This window comes from Zootoca vivipara, chromosome 1 (assembly GCF_963506605.1).
Source record: "Zootoca vivipara chromosome 1, rZooViv1.1, whole genome shotgun sequence".
NCBI lineage: Eukaryota > Metazoa > Chordata > Lepidosauria > Squamata > Lacertidae > Zootoca > Zootoca vivipara.
In genome coordinates, this window is record NC_083276.1 from 96,421,685 (window position 1) to 96,440,314 (window position 18,630).

Here is an 18,630-nt window from a genome sequence, read left to right on the forward strand (position 1 = left end):
CGGGATTCTGAGTTCTCGCGAGAGAGGCCGCGACGGAGGAGGAGGCGGAGTCGGGCGTGCCGGTTGCCGCTGCGAGAGGAGGGGGAAGTGGTTGTGTCATGGCGGCGGCTGTGGCGGGTTCCGGACCTGGCGCGAGTTCAGCGTCGCGCGGGGCTGGCGGAGGAAACGGCGGCGGGGGAGGAGGCGGCCCGGGAACTCCTCGCTGGTTCTTCAGCCGGGAGCAGCTGGAGAACACGCCGTCTCGGCGCTGCGGCGTCGAGGCCGACAAGGAGCTCTCGTACCGGCAGCAGGCAGCCAACCTCATCCAGGACATGGGCCAGCGCCTCAACGTGTATCCTTCTGGGGCGAAGGCGGCGGGCAGAGGGACGGGGAGGGATGGTCGCGGGCCTAAATGGACGGGGAAGACCCTCTCCGGCTGCTCCCCACCCCCACCCCGAGTTTTTCCTCCAGGCAGACGGCCCCTTTGGGGAGCCGAGGAGGCCTCGCCTGCTCTGGCTCCTCCTCCTCCTCCTGGCTCGCCTTTCCCTTCTTCTCCGGCTGAGGGGGTGGGTGGGAGGGAGGCGCCACAGGATCCCCCGGGAGTCGGGGAGAGAGGAAGGATTTTGTTCGGCGGCTGCGTTAACGGCTCGGCGCCATGGCCTTGCAGGCCCCAGACCCTGCTGGCACGGGGTGACCTGTACTGCCTCGTGTGTGTTTGTGTGCCTTGTGAGTTCTGTGCGGGGCTGAAAATTAGGCCTTTTTTTGTACTTTTCGCCCCTTGGCGCAGGGAAACTATGGACTACTAGCGTCTCAAAAGGGGTGCCTTTTGAAGTGCAGCCGCCTTGTTTCAACTACATTGTTCTGTAATGGCTTTGTGCATACGTGATAGGTTTTCTTCTTAATCTCAGCTTTAGATAGTAAGTTTTTAGTTTAAGTTCTGTGGGTTGGTTGGTTGTTTTTTTGTTTTTGTAAATTGAGAATCATTGAGATAGGTATGAAAAGGTACCTTGCCCAACAGAAGCCTGCCCCTCCCTACACACAATCAAGTGGAGGAGATTTGATGCTTCTCCTAGCATGTGGATTGAGGAGATAACACAGGGCAGCCTTTCCGCAGCCTAGCAAATGCTCCCCCCCCCCCAATTCTTGTTCTGAAATAAAAACTATTTTTTTGAAAAAATGGTCAAAGTACTGGAAAAAGTACATTATTTCAAAAGAAAAGTTAGGCACTGTAGAATGTATTGGGTGTTCTATACAACGCCTTCAGTTGTCTGAAATCAGGAACAACAGGCTTATTCTAAAAACTTTCTTTCTCTGTAGAATTTAGACATAATCACAGATTTTTTTAACTATTATTTTTAGCAAGGATAATCTGCTATAATAGTTTGGACAAATATTTTTCCCCATTGAGTATATTAACTAGTAGGCTAACTTTATCCTCAAACCCACTTTCACAGACTGCAACAAACTTAGTACAGTAAAGCTTAATCACCCATCACCAATTTCCTGTAAGTCCTGTGTAGATAACTTTGTGAACCCTCTGTGTGTTCTTGTTTGACAAATAAACATTGTCTAACCTTGTGAATATGTGACTGGATGCCTTGATTAGCAACAGCTTTTCTAAACTTAAAGTGGTGACTTATTTACAGTTTCTTACACTAGGAATGAGGGATGCAGGTGGCGCTGTGGTCTAAACCACTGAGCCTAGGGCTGGCGGTTCAGATCCCCGGTGAGCTCCCGTTGCTCAGTCCCTGCTCCTGACAACCTAGCAGTTTGAAAGCGGGAAGGTAAACGGCATTTCCGTGCGCTGCTCTGGTTCACCAGAAGCGGCTTGGTCATGCTGGCCACATGACCTGGAAGCTGTACGCTGACTCCCTCAGCCAGTAAAGCGAGATGAGCGCCGCAACCCCAGAGTCGTCCGCGACTCTACCTAATGGTCAGGGGTCCCTTTACCTTTACACTAGGAATACTTGCAGAAAGTTAATCATTTATAAAACAATCATCTTCGTGTGGCTTTTTCCAACAAACATAATGTAGACTAAAATGTGGAATAATTGAAAATCTTGTAAGCTTTAGTATACGTCTTTGGAAAATATCAACACTGACAATGTACCAACTTCCCAGAATGGCTGTGTACAAGTAAAAATAATAATAATATTAACTTGAAATTATGAATAAGTTACAGCCAATGCAGTGTGATTGCAAACAGACCATTCCTGATTTTCTGAATTCACCACTCCCAATGAAGCTTCTTGCCATACATTCCAGCCTTTCTTGCAGGTGGTTTCACCCTTTGGGGGATGGGGGCACAATTCTTCATCTGTGAACCCTGGACTAGATACAGCCTAGTGAAGTTTGGGTCATAAAGTGTGTTCCCCTGTTAATTTAACAGATATTTTAAAGTTATATCTGAATGAAATGAAGAAAACAAATTAGTCTTGTCTTTTACATATTGTGTCTTATGGTTCAAGCACTTGGAGAGAAAATTCTATTTTGGGTACTTACACAAAACTTCCTTAACTCTCTTTTTAGATCTCAACTTACAATTAATACTGCGATTGTTTACATGCACAGGTTTTATATGCATCATTCCTTCACAAAATTTAATAGAAATGTAAGTACATCTTAGCCTTTACTGTACTGCATAAGAACAGTGCTACTTTTTCAATGTTACATTTGGGGGATATGTAGCATCTATTTAAAAATTTCTTTGACATTAGTTAGTCTCAGTCTTGTACCTTAGACCATTTATAATACTGTCATTTCTGCTTGTAGTCACCTATGGTAAGAGAATCTCATTTATAACATCTTGTTTACTATTAGTATCTCTTCATGAACTAAAAATGCTGTGCTGATTTTGATTTAGGTGAGTGTGTGTCTTGCTTAGAATCTCAAATGAGTGGATGGCCATGGTTAGGGAGATTCTTTCACAGCTCTGTGAGTTTAGCCTGGAGAAGGAGGGAGAAAGATTGTTTTCTGCTGCTCCAGAGAAGCGGACATGGAGCAGTGGATTCAAACTACAAGAAAGAAGATCCCACCTAAACATTAGGAAGAACTTCCTGACAGTAAGAGCTGTTTGGCAGTGGAATCTGCTACCAAGGAGTGTGGTGGAATCTCTTTCTTTGGAGGTCTTTAAGCAGAGGCTTGACAGGCATATGTCAAGAATGCTTTGGTGGTGTTTCCTGCTTGGCAGGGGGTTGGACTGGATGGCCCTTGTGGTCTCTTCCAACTCTATGATTCTACGATTCTAAGAGAGTTTGGATAATTCATGCTCGAATCAGTTCAATTGGGGGGCATTAATGCCAATGAAGGATACATAATAGCAGTACTTGGAAGCCATGGGCAGTGTCCAGTATTCCTGTCCCCCTAATACAAGAGATGTCCACTTGTGAGGTGAAACTTTTCCCTGTGCGCCCCCCCCCCCAAATCCAGAAGTTTGAGAAGACCCTCCATAGAAGATTTTTGTGGGTGTTGGGGGAGGAGAGGAAGGGGAAGTCTGGCAATACAGCGTTTGCTTATAAACTGGAGTGGAGTTCGTGGTTCATAATGAAATTGGAACCTGATAGATCTGTGCCAATGTGCCTTGTAAGCTGCAGTCTCTCATGTCCTCCAGAAACTAACAAGAGCCTTAAAGGTATTTCTAAAAAAGTTCAGTAATGAAATTTCTTTACAAATGTAATTAACATAAACACAGTGGGAGTTTATTGTAAGTAAGTTTAAGTAGATTGTAGTGCCCCTTACCTGCTTTTGTATCATTTGGACTGGATAATAATGAATGCTTTCATTTTTGTAATGTGTGTTAAAATGCAGTATTTTTGAAACTGGGATATAAGAAATAAAAATGCTGTAGTGTTTAACATGGAAGCCAAGGGCAGTGATCCAAAGTAGTTTTTGCATACACATGAGGCAGTTTGTGCATAGCCGCAGTTTTGTTGTAGTTATTGTGGCCATACAGTCGTACCTTGGTTCTTGAGCGTAATCATTTCCGGAAGTCGTTCAACTCCTCAAACGGTTTGAAAACCAAGGTGTGGCTTTCAATTGCCTGCAGGAGTTTCCTGCACTCAAGTGGAAGCCATGTCAGACATTCGGCTTCCGAAAAATGTTTGAAAACTGGAACACTTACTTCCGGGTTTTGGGCATTTGGGAGCCAAAATGTACAAGTACCAAGGTGTTCAAGAACCCAGGTACGACTGTACTTGCATAGACAAGCTATTGATATTGCCAGGGCAGAAAGAAAACCCTGGTTGTAAATGTAGTTTGTCATTTCTACAAGCAAGCTCCCCCTTTGCTTGCAGCCAAGGTGCTGAATATGGCGCTCTGACCAAGAGTCTAGTTTCTGGTATTACTCTTGCTTTGTTATTCCAGCAATCATAGGTTTTGTTTAGTCAGCTTGTTGGCAGCTTATGTAGCTTAGAAACTTCAGGGCGCCTAGACAAAGTACTTCTGTCTTCTGTAATAGCCAGAAATGGCCATGGGTTTGCAGACAGATGATCACACCGGCTAGATATTGCAGATGGAGCTTGATGGTCATAGCATCCTTCTCCCTTGCTGATAATGTGTGTTAGCCATATTAGAGGACTTAAATTTTGCTTTAAGAAACATAGACTGTCTGGTTGAAATAGTACAAACACAGTATGAGCCTGTGATTCTAATACTGTTCCCCCCCCTATTTTTCACTGTTAGGCCTACTGAATAGAGTCTATGATTATTCTGATAAATAGCTGTAATGTAAACAGTGTATCCCATAAGGATTCATCAGTGTTAGATATTCTTTAAAAGTGTTTGGACATGATACTACTTGTGGCTAAATTTTGTTATAAAAGGCTTTTAGGACAAAAGGGAAAATGCAGTAAATGGGCAGAAAATATTACTGTTTTGCAAGGAACTTTAGCAGGGCGCCATGCTTTAATAACTTGGAGAAACTGGTGCCATGGCTTTAATAACTTGGAGAAACATTGGTGGCAGAATGCTAATTACTGCAAAGCTAAATAACCCAGGTGGTGCTGTGGGTTAAACCACTGAGCCTAGGGCTTGCTGATCAGAAGGTCGGCAGTTCAAATCCCTGCAATGGGGTGAGCTCCCATTGCTCGGTCCCAGCTCCTGCCAACCTAGCAGTTCGAAAGCACGTCAAAATGCAAGTAGATAAATAGGAACTGCTACAGCAGGAAGGTAAACGGCGTTTCCATGTGCTGCTCTGGTTCGCCAGAAGCGGCTTTGTCATGCTGGCCACATGACCTGGAAGCTATACGCCGGCTCCCTCGGCCAATAATGCGAGATGCGCACGCAACCCCAGAGTTGGTCACGACTGGACCTAATGGTCAGGGGTCCCTTTACCTTTAAATAACTTTAGGGTCCAAGTATGGACAAATCAGTTGCTTAGAGCAGTGTTTCCCAACCTTGTGCCTCTAGCTGTTTTTGGACTACAACTCCCATCCCTAGCTAGCAAGACCAGTGGTCAGGAATGATGGGAATTGTAGTCCGAAAACAGCTGGAGGCACAAGGTTGGGAAACACTGGCTTAGAGCACTACTTGGGGGAAAGGGAAACAGAATCAAAACTTTGTAAAGGGTTGATATATCATACATGCACAAATTCTGGAAAGCATATGGTGGGACACTTGAATGGAGGGAATTGTACAGTTCAGATACCATCACCAAAAATATGCTTGTTTGAGGTTACATATGTTCTCACTTCATATGATGGCAGCACCATCTCTTCTGCTTATTTTGACTCCTTGCAGGGAGGGAACAGTATTTTTGAGAAGGTGCTTTCAAAAGCAGTCTTGACTCAGGTTCAAATGTCAAGAACGGTACTTTCCATATTCTTGACCAACCTGGTGCCCTTAAGATGTGTTTGGACAACAATTCCCTGGAAACAAACCAACACTGGAATTCATGAGTGAATAATATCACCAACTCCCAGCGCCTGACCATTTTGTGCTACTGCACCCTAGGCCACCTGAGGTTTCTGATCAGTGCCCAGTGGCAGCCACATTTAAAAGGGTTTTATAGTAGTTGAGATAAGTTACCATGTTATGTGTGACTGCGACAGTGACAGATGCTTATTCTTAATGTGTAGAGCTGGCATATCAGCCAAAACAGATGTGCTACATTCCTAGCCACAGCTCCACGTGGACATACAAAAGCAGTGTTGGGTGAAGACAAATTCTTGAGTGTGACTTCCTTAAGTTTTGGAATTGTTCCTAGGCCCTGATCAATTGGCTGCAAGACTTGATGCAGTTGCACCCTCTCACCTGTTGGCATTGAAACAGTAGAAATGAAGATAAATACTGTACATATTGGCAATATTTGCTGCATAGGATATTAAATGCTTAAAAGTCTTGTGCTTTCATTGATTCTATAAAGCAGGGATCTCCAAACTTCGGCCCTCCAGATGTTTTGGACTACAATTCCCATCTTCCCTGACCACTGGTCCTAGATCATGGGAGTTGTAGGCCAAAACATCTGGAGGGCCGCAGTTTGGGGATACCTGCTATAAAGGCTATTTCAGGAAACGTGCTACATTCTAATATTTCTATATGGCAGAAGGTAGAGTAATTTTCAACTTCCACAAGGCTTTATCACAATAGTTTTAAGATTTTCCTATTTGTTAGAGGTAACTAATCTTATGGGAGATGTGTTGAAACACTGTTCTGACTGAAGCATTTTTTGTCTGACAGATTATATCTCCAACTGCATTATTTTTGGCTGCAAAAGTGGAAGAACAGCCACGAAAACTCGAACATGTTATCAAAGTAGCACATGCTTGCCTTCATCATCAAGAGCTGGACACAAAGAGTGATGTATGTACATATCAGTTTTCATAAAGCATAACTGACACTTTTTCCTTTTCCCTTGGCAGAATTGTAAGCTGTGTTGTTCCTTCCCATTGTGTATTTGAATTCACAGATACATTTCTACTTAATATTAAATGATTATTATGGAACATTAGCAGCAGCCTGTCCTAATAGTTGAAATCAAAATAACTTTTTTAATTGAAAAAATGTTTCTTCCAAGTACAGAAAAATGCTGGGGTGTTGTTGGTTTTTTTGGATTTTTTTTTTACTTTATTGGCAGACTTTGCCATTTTACACATTTTTTCCATTTTCCTCAGATGACCATCTCTTCTCATAAAATATTGAGGTATTCAGACATTATGTTCTCTATCTCACATCTACATGTGATGAGAGCAGGAGTCTCAGTGTGCCTCCTTCCTTCCTGTATTGAGCTCCTTTCAAAACCTAAACCGGGCATTGTGCATTTATTTAAGCACTTTGCAGGTTAGGGACATATACAAACAGTAAAGTATCTTCAAGCCTTGCCTTCATACAGTTGAGAGGAACATAAGAATTTTGAGAAGAGGGTAGGAGCCCAGGAACCATTTATGATCTCACTGTGCTTAGAGGTAAGAAAGGGAAATAAATGTCTGAACATCCCCAATATTGCTATGCATATTAAAGACAACTGTTGTGATGAGGCTAATCAGAACTCTGTGTTTTAAGACATCATGAAAGAAACAAAAGCATGAGAGAAAATAGTTTCTTACTGCCTTGGTGGTTGTGATGTGTACCCCAAAATAAGTGTCGATAGCCAATCAGTTTATTTGGTATATACTTTGGTATTATTAACTTGTTAAAGTTGCTGTACTGATGCTTCAGCATTTTTCTTTATTATTAGGCATACCTTCAGCAGGCCCAAGAGCTGGTTATACTTGAAACAATAATGCTTCAAACTTTAGGTAAGTACAGTATATTAAATGTACATATGATAATCTTATAGCAACTGTATAGCTAGTAACATATTCACATTATAGTGTAGTTCCAGTAATAGAATGCTTCCATATTTGATTGATGGACACACCACATATATATTAGAAGAAATCTGATCATAGAAGCCATTTTATTATTGTCTTTGCACCATGTTTATAACCTGTCCTTTCAGAGTTAATCTAGTATAACCACACTTACTGCAATAAATGTACACATAGTAACTAAGCAGTATAACTGCTTGCTTTTTTTTAAAAAAAAAACTTTCAGTTGCAAGTACCCTAAAATTACTTTAGTAGTCCATTATGAGGTTATTAATCTAGGCACTTGAAAGAAACATGACCCCAGGTACTTTTAAATTCATGGACATTATAATGTAAGTTTGTGAAATAACACATTTAATTTTTCAGGTTTTGAGATTACCATTGAGCATCCACACACAGATGTTGTGAAATGTACGCAGTTAGTGAGAGGTCAGTAACAATTTAATTGATTTCCCTACATCAATTTCCCTACATCTCTGTAGGAAGGTGGTGTGACTTACTAAATCTGTTTCTGGAATATTACTTCTGCTGTGAGTAAATCACTACTAGGTTTTGTTTTTACCTGGATCTGTAAAGGATATGTAGATTATATGTTGTGTGGTGTGTTTTTAAAGTAAAAATTGGCCCTCCAGGTACATATATTGTAGATATTGCTTATACGGGTGATTTTGCTGTAAGGTGATCAGAGAATAAGGTAGACATCCATATACAATCAATGGAATTGGGGATAAAGGATTTTTATTTTTTATTTTTGCAAAGCAAGCCAGATAACACATCATAGATGGAAATTATTAAGTACTTGCAATACTTAGTTGCTTTTGAAGCATTGGTCAGTTTTCACAACATTAACTGTTCTGACTCTCTTTTCCCTTTCTAGATCTGCAAATACTTTTCTCCTAGGCCTCCCATCTTATTCAATTGTAATATATTTATTTTTATTCTTTCTTTTTAATGAGGTAGAGCTGCCTAATTTCTGGACTGCATATGGATTAAATGATGTGTCACAGTCATAGTGAGAACCTGAATTTTAAACAATTGTGGGAAACCTTTTTCTGTCTGGGGCTATATTCCTTCTGAGTAGTCTATGGTAGGTAGTGTCAGAGTTAAAAGTGTTTGGACCTAGTACCAGAAGTGGGAGGAGGCATTCATTTTTCTTTCTGCCACATCTCCTCCCCACATTTTGTTCTCCTTTCTATATTCATTAAATTAAGCCAAGGGCTCCCAGGCTGCCCACTCCTGATTTTTCTTTTTCTTTTTAAAGTTATACTTGCCTGAAAATGAATGACTAGAATTGAGATCCTTAAACAGTGGTTGTTTTTTTAGGTGACTTATTATATTAAATAAGAATAATTTGGCAAGACAGCATTATATATAATATAATGCTTTTGCATCTGTTTCCTCAGTCTTTCTGATCCATCAGTTTATTCGAATTTGCTGGTCACCATCTTACAAACATTAATAGCCTATAAGAAGATCTTTATCTGCTTCCCTGCTTTCACATACAGTGGTACCTCGGGTTACAAATGCGTCAGGTTACAAAACCGCTAATCCAGAAATAGTACCTCAGCTTAAGAACTTTGCTTCAGCATGAGAACAGAAATCGTGCTCCGGCGGCACAGCCGGCAGCAAGAGGCCCCATTAGCTAAAGTGGTGCTTCAGGTTAAGAACAGACCTCCGGAACGAATTAAGTTCTTGTCCAGAGGTACCACTGAACATTATTAAAAATAATAATTTTAAAAGTTCATCATCTGAAAAAGTGCAGGTGAAGAAGACAGTTTGAGAAAGCGCAGTTTGGCCTCTGAATTTTACCTTGTGAATTTTGAAGAAGCAGTTCTTTATCCCAACACTGCCACCACCTTTCAAAGGGGCAGGATTGGAGAATACATGATCAGAAAGCTTCTTTTAGTGTTGTGACATCTACATTTGACAGATTAAAAGAACTACAGTGGTACCTTGGTTTACGAACTTAATCCGTTCCAGAAGTCCGTTCTTAAACCAAAAGGGTTCTTAAACCGAAGCACGCTTTCCCTAATGAGGATTCCCACTGCCAGTGCCCTTCCAGTGTTTGGATTTCGTTCTTATAACGAGGTAGAGTTCTCAAACCAAGACACTATTTTCGGTTTTGTGGAGTTATTAAACCAAATTGTTTTTAAACTGAGGTACCACTGTAATGACATACTACAAGTGGGGAGCCTCCAGCCTGTGGGCCAGTCTTGGTCTGCCAGAGCATCCAGTTTGGCCTGTGAGTCCGTTTTCCCCAAACCATGCCCACCTGTCTAGTGGACAGGTGCTTTTGTTAGCTGTCTTCCTTAAAGGGTCAGCAGTGCTAAACCAAAGATGGAAAAATCTGTACATCATCAACATAATGTTACGCTGAGTTTCTGGGTTGGCTGACACTGAGGATCTCCTCCTTTTGCTAGCGTAATGGTGGTGACAGGGTGAAAAACTTGTGGTGACCACTGAAAACTATAGAGAATCAGATGTTTTTTTGCTGACCTCCAGCTTTATTTTTATTGGCATCTATGATTTACTTAGAGCAAACCTATTAGTAGTTGAGTTGTAAGGCTCAGGCTATGAAGACAATTATCTACCGCTGAATTATCTCAAAACATACTAGTTGCCCTATCCCGGAGTTTTGAAGTACTGGCTAGCTTATTGTGTTACTTTGATTAAATAAATAAATTCATGTTTCAAGAAACCTTGTAGCAGACTTAGTTTGAAGAGTAACTGAGTAAACACAAACTTTGCCTTGGCAATGGCTTGCATTGTGTTCATTTGCAAGTGGGCCGCTTGTATTATCTTCACATGGAAAGCATTTTAATTTGGAATATTAACTATACTGGTGTCTAATTTCATTGTTTCTTTTTTTTCTTACAGCAAGCAAGGATTTGGCACAGACATCCTATTTCATGGCTACCAACAGGTTGTTATCCTGAACCTCTTTGTTGCACTGTTGTAGCACACTATAGCTTCCTTTACTGCAGGGTCCCCTACCTGTGTCGAACCCTTGTTGCAACAGGCGACTGGGCCATCTACTGTGGTGGTACCTTCCTGTTTGCAGTGCGGTGTATTGTACAAGGGCCTAATGGCACAAAGGGGTTAAATGCACAATGTGAAGTGTAGTGGTGCTTTCTGGTGACTTTTTCTCGATTGTGAGTGCATAAGTCTAAAAATGGTAGCCTGAATAGCAGCTAAAGATTACAGAGAGATAAACTTAACCTAGAAATCCGAGCATCTTGGTAAGTACAAAGCTGTTTCTAGTTTACCCTTGTAGTTAATGGCATTTTTTCTTAATGAAAATAAAATAGCATTGTTTTTTTCTAAAAAGAAATCAAATAACAGCTGTAGTAAAAAAAAAAAGCTTTTGTTACAGCTACATTAGAACTAGCCTATAAGACATTTAGCAGTGCAGAAGCTGCTAGTTCTTTAACATATGTATGTGGGGGGAAAGCCCTACTATTGGTCAGAAATTACCTCTGGCCCTGTAGGTTTTCAGTAAAATGGATAGGTGGAAGAGAGATGTAAATAAATTGCAAGTGTTCAGGAAAGTACCCAGATGACATTCACATGGAAAAGTTGTGGGTTTAAAAAAATATCTGCTGGCCTAAGCAAAGCCTTGGTCTTGACTGCTCCTCTCAACTACTGCATGGTTGGGAGGAGGAGTGAACAGTGTTTAGCTGTTATTTCCCCAATTCCTATCTTGTTAACTGATTTAAAATAAGCTTGAGTCATGACCACTGGTTAGAAGTTGTTTTATTTTATTATTAATCATTAGATTTTAATTAACAGTTAATGGTTTGTAGATAAAGACCAATCAGGAATTGGGGGAAGTGACACTATGTCCTGATTTATTATTTCTCCTGGCTCTGTGATAGGGGTTTTATCAGTATGTTAACCAGCTAGTCATTAATTTTATAGAAAAAAGTAGACTTTGCAAAAAGGAGAAAGGTTAATTTGTATTCTGATACACAGTTCCAGCCTTGGAGAGAGCATGAAAGCCACAGGCAAAAAAGAGGGTAACAGAGGTTATGTGAAGCGGATATGAAATGGAATAGTGAAAGAAGAAGACTTTATAAATAATATCTAAGAGTTAAACTTAAAAGGAGAACATTAGGACATTATAGAGACATTAGGGATATAACTCAGGCATTGGTTTGATTGAATGAAATAAAAAGAGTGAGCAGAAGCCTACAGTAAAGTAAACAGGGTAATGGAGAATATAAATGAGGGTTTAGAAGGGGGAAATGATGAATTTTGAAAATATGTAATCAAAAATCTGAAGACCTGGGAAGAGATTCATTGTGTGGCAAGGATACAGGAAATAATGATCTCCCCTCAAAGTGATATTGTTAAGAGGGCTTGAGTTGAAATAGGAACTCAATGCCTATGTTATGCTGGCTTGCAATTTGAATGATTAATTATGAGCTGATTATGGTGTGGAGAAAAGGAAGGAGCATGTGATTTTAAGCTCATTGTGTTGGATCCTGAGAAAATAAAAGTGCAGCAGGGCTTTTCAGGGTCCGCCCCACCACCACCACCTCAATTTTCTAACGCACGGTGGACCCTATGAAACTGCTTGGGATAGGCCACTGAAGGTTGCAATAGACAAGGAAATGAGAATAATTGGGTGGGGCTGCCTTGATTAAATGGAATTGTTTTTCTACTTAAATCTCTAGATCTAGGACATAGTTAATGTAAATATGCACATAATTAAATATTTGTACAATAAGTACTTGCTAGGGCGGACACACTTGTTAGAATGAATATCTTTCCATTAGGTCAAATTTCAAATCAATGCTAGAACATGGAATTGCCACAGTTGTGTTGCTTCCAGCTAGAATTTTCTGCTAATCATGACTCGGTTGACTTTACTAATACAAACTATGTTGCAGGCTGGACTGGCAGAGATTTCATTTTTTCCCTACATGTTGCTTTACTTCACTAACTTTCAAAATGAAACCTACATTACAATGCCATAAAATTTGAGGGAGTATATTTTTTGCAGAAATATTGATATTTATGAATGCTAATATTTTGATTTTCTTGTGTATTAAGTTCCGGTACTGCTGGAAGAACAGAATACCGTAGTAGTTATTCCATTTTATCAGCAGAAACAATCTAAATTATTCTGTATGAATACCTGTATGGTTTTTTTAAAATATAAAGTCCCAGAGTTGTACATTTTTTAAATAAAAAAAAACATTTATAGCTTAATAATATATATCTTGAATACTGTGGTGATAAGTGCTCTCTTCTTGTTTTTTGTTCTTTTCCATGTTTGACGTTTGTTCTTCCATTGTGAAACATTTCCAACTACAGTCTGCACCTTACTACATTTTGTCTTCAGTACAAACCAACTGTGATAGCATGTGTCTGTATACATTTGGCTTGCAAGTGGTCCAACTGGGAGATTCCGGTATCAACTGATGGAAAGCATTGGTGGGAATATGTAGATCCTTCTGTTACTTTAGAATTACTTGACGGTATGTAAAATCTGTTTTCCTTTATTCTTTTATTTAAATTTGTGTTTCTAGTTATTTTGTTTGTGACATTCCTGTTACCTTTACCACGATGGCTAAAAAGGCAGTTACCGGCAGACTAGGTGTTTACCATTTCAGTATGTAATGCAAGATTCTTTTATTATAGCTTCATCCATGCTGAATGTAACACTTTTTATAAAATGCTTACTTTTAAAAATAATGCATTTACTGTTTTTGTGTGTGTGTATACACACACACACACACACACACACACACACACACACACACACACACACAATTACCAGGGTGGATCACGCTGGAGGTTTATACTGAGGAGTGGCATTAAAATATATTGTATTCCCCCCAGTACTTTTTAAATCCCCCCTCCCCCCAAAGAAGTATCTTAAGCAGTGGCTTTGAAAACTAGTTTCAGGCATATGTAAATTTCTTTTGATTGAATAGATAGCCACTTTGGGTGGGGTTTACAATCAAGTGGTATTCCATATAATTTTTTTTAAGTCTAGTCATCAAAAAGAGCTGAAAGTTGCTAATAGAAATTGAGCTAGTTCTTTAGATGTTTCACTTAATTTTGTTTCTATTCACAGAGCTGACACATGAGTTTCTTCAGATACTGGAGAAAACTCCCAATAGATTAAAGAGGATTCGAAATTGGAGGGTAAGAGATTCTTGTGGTAAAGAAACTGCCTCATCTATACTATATGTAAGCATCTGCTGATCTGCTTTCAGCTTTGTTGAAAGCCAGCATCCAACCTATCACTTGCTAGGTGAATTTTGATGTTCCAGTAATTTAACTGATAAAATCTTCATTATAACAACTATAAAACAGTTGTGAAAATGACATGCAGTAAGCTAGAGCCAGAGTTACCCTACCATAAATGGAGGCTTCCACTTGAGGAAAGAAGAGGGGAAGTGATATTTGCCAATTTCCCTTTTGTTATTCCTCACACTGTTCTAGAGGGTCTTCTAACCCTATGGAGCAGGTGTTAAGGATATGCAGAGTAGAGGAGGAATTTATGATAATCCTCTCCCCCAGCAGAGGTTTGGACAAGAGAAATTTCAATCCAAGTGAGTATTTTTTTATTATTTAGCCCACTGATGTCCAAAAACACTGAGCTTTTGAGCTCAATGTTCTTTGTCAAGTTTCAGAGTAAATTAACTCATTGCAGTTGCACCATGTTCTTCAGTTTTGGAACCGAGTGGATTTTATTGACTGCCAGATGTATTTGTAAATGTTACACTTCAGATTATGTCCTAATTTTACACTTTTATCCTTGTGTAGGCTAATCAGGCTGCAAGAAAACCTAAAGGAGATGGTCAGGCATCCGATAACTCCCTTCTTGGTTCATCTTTGGTTCAGAATTCCATTTTAGTAGATGCTGTTGCTGGTGTATCTGCAAACGCAACTTTCCAAAAACCATCAACATCCACATTTCCTGCCCCAGTTCCTCTGAACTCAGGAAGTATCTCTGTTCAAGATAGTCAAGAAAATCTGGCAATACTGGCCACAGGAATGCCAGGTACTTCTTACAGTCTGTCAGCACATCAAGAATGGCCTCAGCATCAAGATCAAACAAGGACAGAACAGATGTATTCTCAGAAACCAGATACTTTACTGCCTGGTGGACAGTTCAACATAAACTTTCAACCAGGCACTTCATTGCAGTTGCATTCAGGATTACATCACAAACTCTCTGAGCATTCTACTGTGCACAAACCGGGAAACAAATACCATGGGCAGGTGACATCTGCACCTGTAATAATGCCTCAGAAAATGTCATTGGATAAATACAGAGAGAAACGCAAGCTAGAAACCCTCGAACTGGATATAAGAGAACACTATATGGGCCCCGAACCGCAATACAAAAAGCACACTCAACCCCAAGCAACAAGTAGCAGTTCTGTGACTTCCCCTATTAAAATGAAAATCCCCATTGCAAATGCAGAGAAGCCTGAAAAACACATGCCCGACAAAAAAGAAAAGGGTGGGTCACTCAAATTGCGGATACCCATTCCACCCACAGAAAAGAACTCGAGCAAAGAAGATCTGAAAATGAAAATCAAAGTCTCTTCCTCAGAAAGGCATAGCTCATCCGATGAGGGCAGTGGGAAAAGCAAGCACTCTAGTCCCCATGTTAACAAGGAAAAGCACAAGGAACATTCCATAAACCGCCATCATGGTAGCAGTCATAAGCATTCCCATTCCCATACTGGTGGCAGTAGCAGTGGTGGCACTAAACATAGTAGTGATGGATTAACTCCAGCTGTTCTGAGGAGTCCTGTTGGCTTGAGCAGTGATGCCAATTCCTCTAGTTCCGGCTCTTCAAGAAAGAGGCTGTACATCAATGATGCTTCTCACAACCATCACTCCAAAATGAGCAAAAGTTCCAAAAGTTCAGGTAGTTCATCTAGTTCTTCCTCTGTTAAGCAGTATGTATCCTCTCTCAACTCTGTTTTTAACCTTCCCTTACCCCCTCCTCCCCCTGTCGCATACCAGGTGGGCTACGGACATCTCAGCACCCTCGTGAAACTGGACAAGAACCCTGTGGAGAACGGTCCTGATGCCAGTCACGAGTACAGTACAAACAGCCAGCATATGGACTACAAAGACACATTCGACATGCTGGATTCACTGTTAAGTGCCCAAGGAATGAATATGTAATCAGTTGCTTTGGTCCCTTTCTCCTTTTTTTATTTAAGAATATTAGAATGGAAAACCTTCATAAGCGCAACCCCAGCAGTTGCTGCCCTACTTTAGATATATATATATAAATATATATAATATATGTAAGTGCTGCTTTATCCTTCACTCTGAGAAGAAGAGGTATAGTAAATGAGCCTATCTCCACATATGATAGTGTTATAAATACTGTAAATGACTTGGAAGGTGCAAAAATCACAGTATTTTCTACAAACACAGATGAGAACAGTAGGTTTGAATGGCTGCTCTTAGCTGTATGGAATGCCTCGCACATTGATTATTTATAACTGAATATGCCAGCCACAGTTTTTGTTGCTTAGTTTATGAATGAGTGTATTTTTTTAATGTGTATTTATACTGTATGTATGATTTGCATGTTTCAAAGAAGGGATATGTAAAGTATACTGACAAATGTTTACAACAAAAGTGGAGAGAAATGTACATACATTTTTGTATGTTTAGATAAACCATAAATACTCAGGATTGGAGCTGCTTGTAAGTATGACAAATAACTCTTCCCCCTAGTATCAAAATCAATCAGAAATATAAATAAAAGTGGCACTTCCTGTTAAACTGTAGGCCTTATTGGGAGCCACTTCCTGAGAGCACTTCACTGATTGGGGATCATGTACCAAGTGTGGATGGATGGTCAGCCACAACACAGTATCTCCAGTGAGGCAATGTGAAAACTGCTCAGGCCTCCATTTGTAATTTTTTTTTATTAGAAAAACAAACCCAAGTTGACTGCTGAAATGTCAGTAGCTTTCAGAAGGGGAAGCAAAAATAAAGTTTATATAATCTTTTTGATGTGAAAGTGCATTTAAATGTTTGGCTTGATGCAGTAATAGAGACACAGAGCTGTTAATAATGGTTATATAGATTAATGTGATTTAAGAACTGAAATACGTAAACGTATAGTGAAATTAGTAAGTTTTTTAAAAAACTTAAGTTATTAGTGAACAGGGATCACTGTTTTCCATTAGCATTTCATACAGACAGCCACGTTTTGAATTTTAAAAAAGTGTGTGTGATGTGAGTGAAATGCCATATTTCTTTTACAGGTGGAATACTATCTTTGCAATAAATACAATTATTGGTATCCCAACTTTTCCCTTATCTCAGACAATAAAAGAACTGTCACGTATGCTACGTGAATTGTACTTGTGATTGTAATAACAAAACTGGAGGTTTTTTTCAGCTCTGAATAATCACTCGCCAATTAAACCACTAGTATACATTTTTATGGCTGTGTCATATTACTGTTTTCATTCACTTGCCTTTTTTAAACAATTGATGACCGTAGTGAATGTTGATGGGTTTTTGTTTAAAGCCGATGTCCCATTTTACCAGCTAACCCTAAGTGCATGGAATTTACCTCAGCATAAATTCAGTACAGTAGCAAGTGTTACTTACTGGGTATTTAATGTAAATATTTTATTAAGTTATCCTTGTGTCTGAGAGGGATTCACTATTTGGAAACATCTGTTCTTGCATAGTTTATGCTCTAATTGGTTATAAACACTTCAGCAGCAAATCTGAAGTTTAAACCCCGTTAGCTACACTAAGCTAATTGTTTTAGATAATTGTTGAGCATGTATCCAATTTGTAGTTACAGTATAATGTAACTACTTGTGCATCAATTACTATGTAATATTCAGTCGCCAGTAATGCAAAACTTTGTACTACATACTTGAAGACGTTTATTTGAATTATGGGTGTCTTTTTTAAACACTTCTTGAACATGGACACTATGAATAATGTATCTTCAGATTTTAATCTAGTCCTTAGCCCTTGACAGTCTGCTTCATCCAAAACTGTTAACTTCTTCACCCTTGTAACTTTTTACATTGAAAGAATATTTCTTAAAACCCTGTATTGTGAAACTTGATCCTGCATTGTTGCATATTTTTTAGCCTTTTTAGACTTTATTCGCTACCTCATCCATGCTATTAAATCCTGAAGAATTTTTGCCATACGGTGTAAGCAAGATAAAAATGTCTTAAATTGTGATTCCCAGTAGGAAGAAGACAAACAGTAAATGTTTACTTTAAATAAAATTTATTTACAAAGCCTCATAGTATTTGCTTACAAGCCTGTAGCTTTGCCTTGGAATGCTTTTTACCCATTACTACATGATGTAATGGATACATGTTACAAGACAGATAAATATCCTAATAAACATACAGCTCTTGTCTTACCTTTGCAGAAATCCATAAGTTGAATGAGGTTTTGTTCAGGTACTTATAATAAACCCTGTGAATTCTACAAATGACCATAGGATTGGTCAGTCCTCTTACTATAAATGCAAACGTTGCTATTTGAAGATTGAATGAGTGCTTCCTTTCATAGCCATATTCTTGGATAAGAAACATGACCTTCCAAATATAGTTGGTCTCACCTCAGCCAGCATGGCCAATAATGATTGGAGATGTACTCTTAACATCTGGAGGGGCACACGTCCTCTAGATCTGTTTTGATAAAAGTACTGAAAAGATTTGAGCCTAGTCAAATTGCCACAAGTGTCTGTAAAATAAAAACTGCAGAAATACCAAAGAACTCTAAAATTCTCTTAAAACGCAAACAACACAAGGGGCTGGTTTAAAGTAAGATGTGTAGAATTAACTCTAGTTAATTTAAGACTTAAATA

At 39.5% G+C, this 18,630-nt stretch overlaps 1 protein-coding gene across 3 annotated transcripts; it reads left to right on the forward strand.

Moving 5' to 3' along the window:
- Positions 1-86: 86 nt before the first annotated feature.
- Positions 87-18,069, forward strand: CCNT2 (cyclin T2). 3 transcript variants are annotated; one of them, XM_035130437.2, is made up of 10 exons: positions 88-331; positions 2,509-2,590; positions 6,655-6,777; positions 7,652-7,712; positions 8,151-8,213; positions 10,662-10,707; positions 13,104-13,267; positions 13,870-13,940; positions 14,565-15,681; positions 15,780-18,069. In XM_035130437.2, exons 1-10 carry the CDS (start codon positions 99-101, stop codon positions 15,842-15,844), a joined length of 2,025 nt encoding a protein of 674 aa, XP_034986328.2. In that variant the 5' UTR covers positions 88-98; the 3' UTR covers positions 15,845-18,069. The 3 variants fall into 3 exon arrangements, 2 of the variants coding, with proteins under 2 accessions (XP_060135386.1, XP_034986328.2); XM_060279403.1 differs by having other exon boundaries at positions 87-331; positions 14,565-18,069; XR_009558239.1 differs by lacking the exons at positions 13,870-13,940; positions 14,565-15,681; positions 15,780-18,069 and having other exon boundaries at positions 10,662-11,023; positions 13,104-13,242.
- The last annotated feature ends 561 nt before the right edge of the window (positions 18,070-18,630 follow it).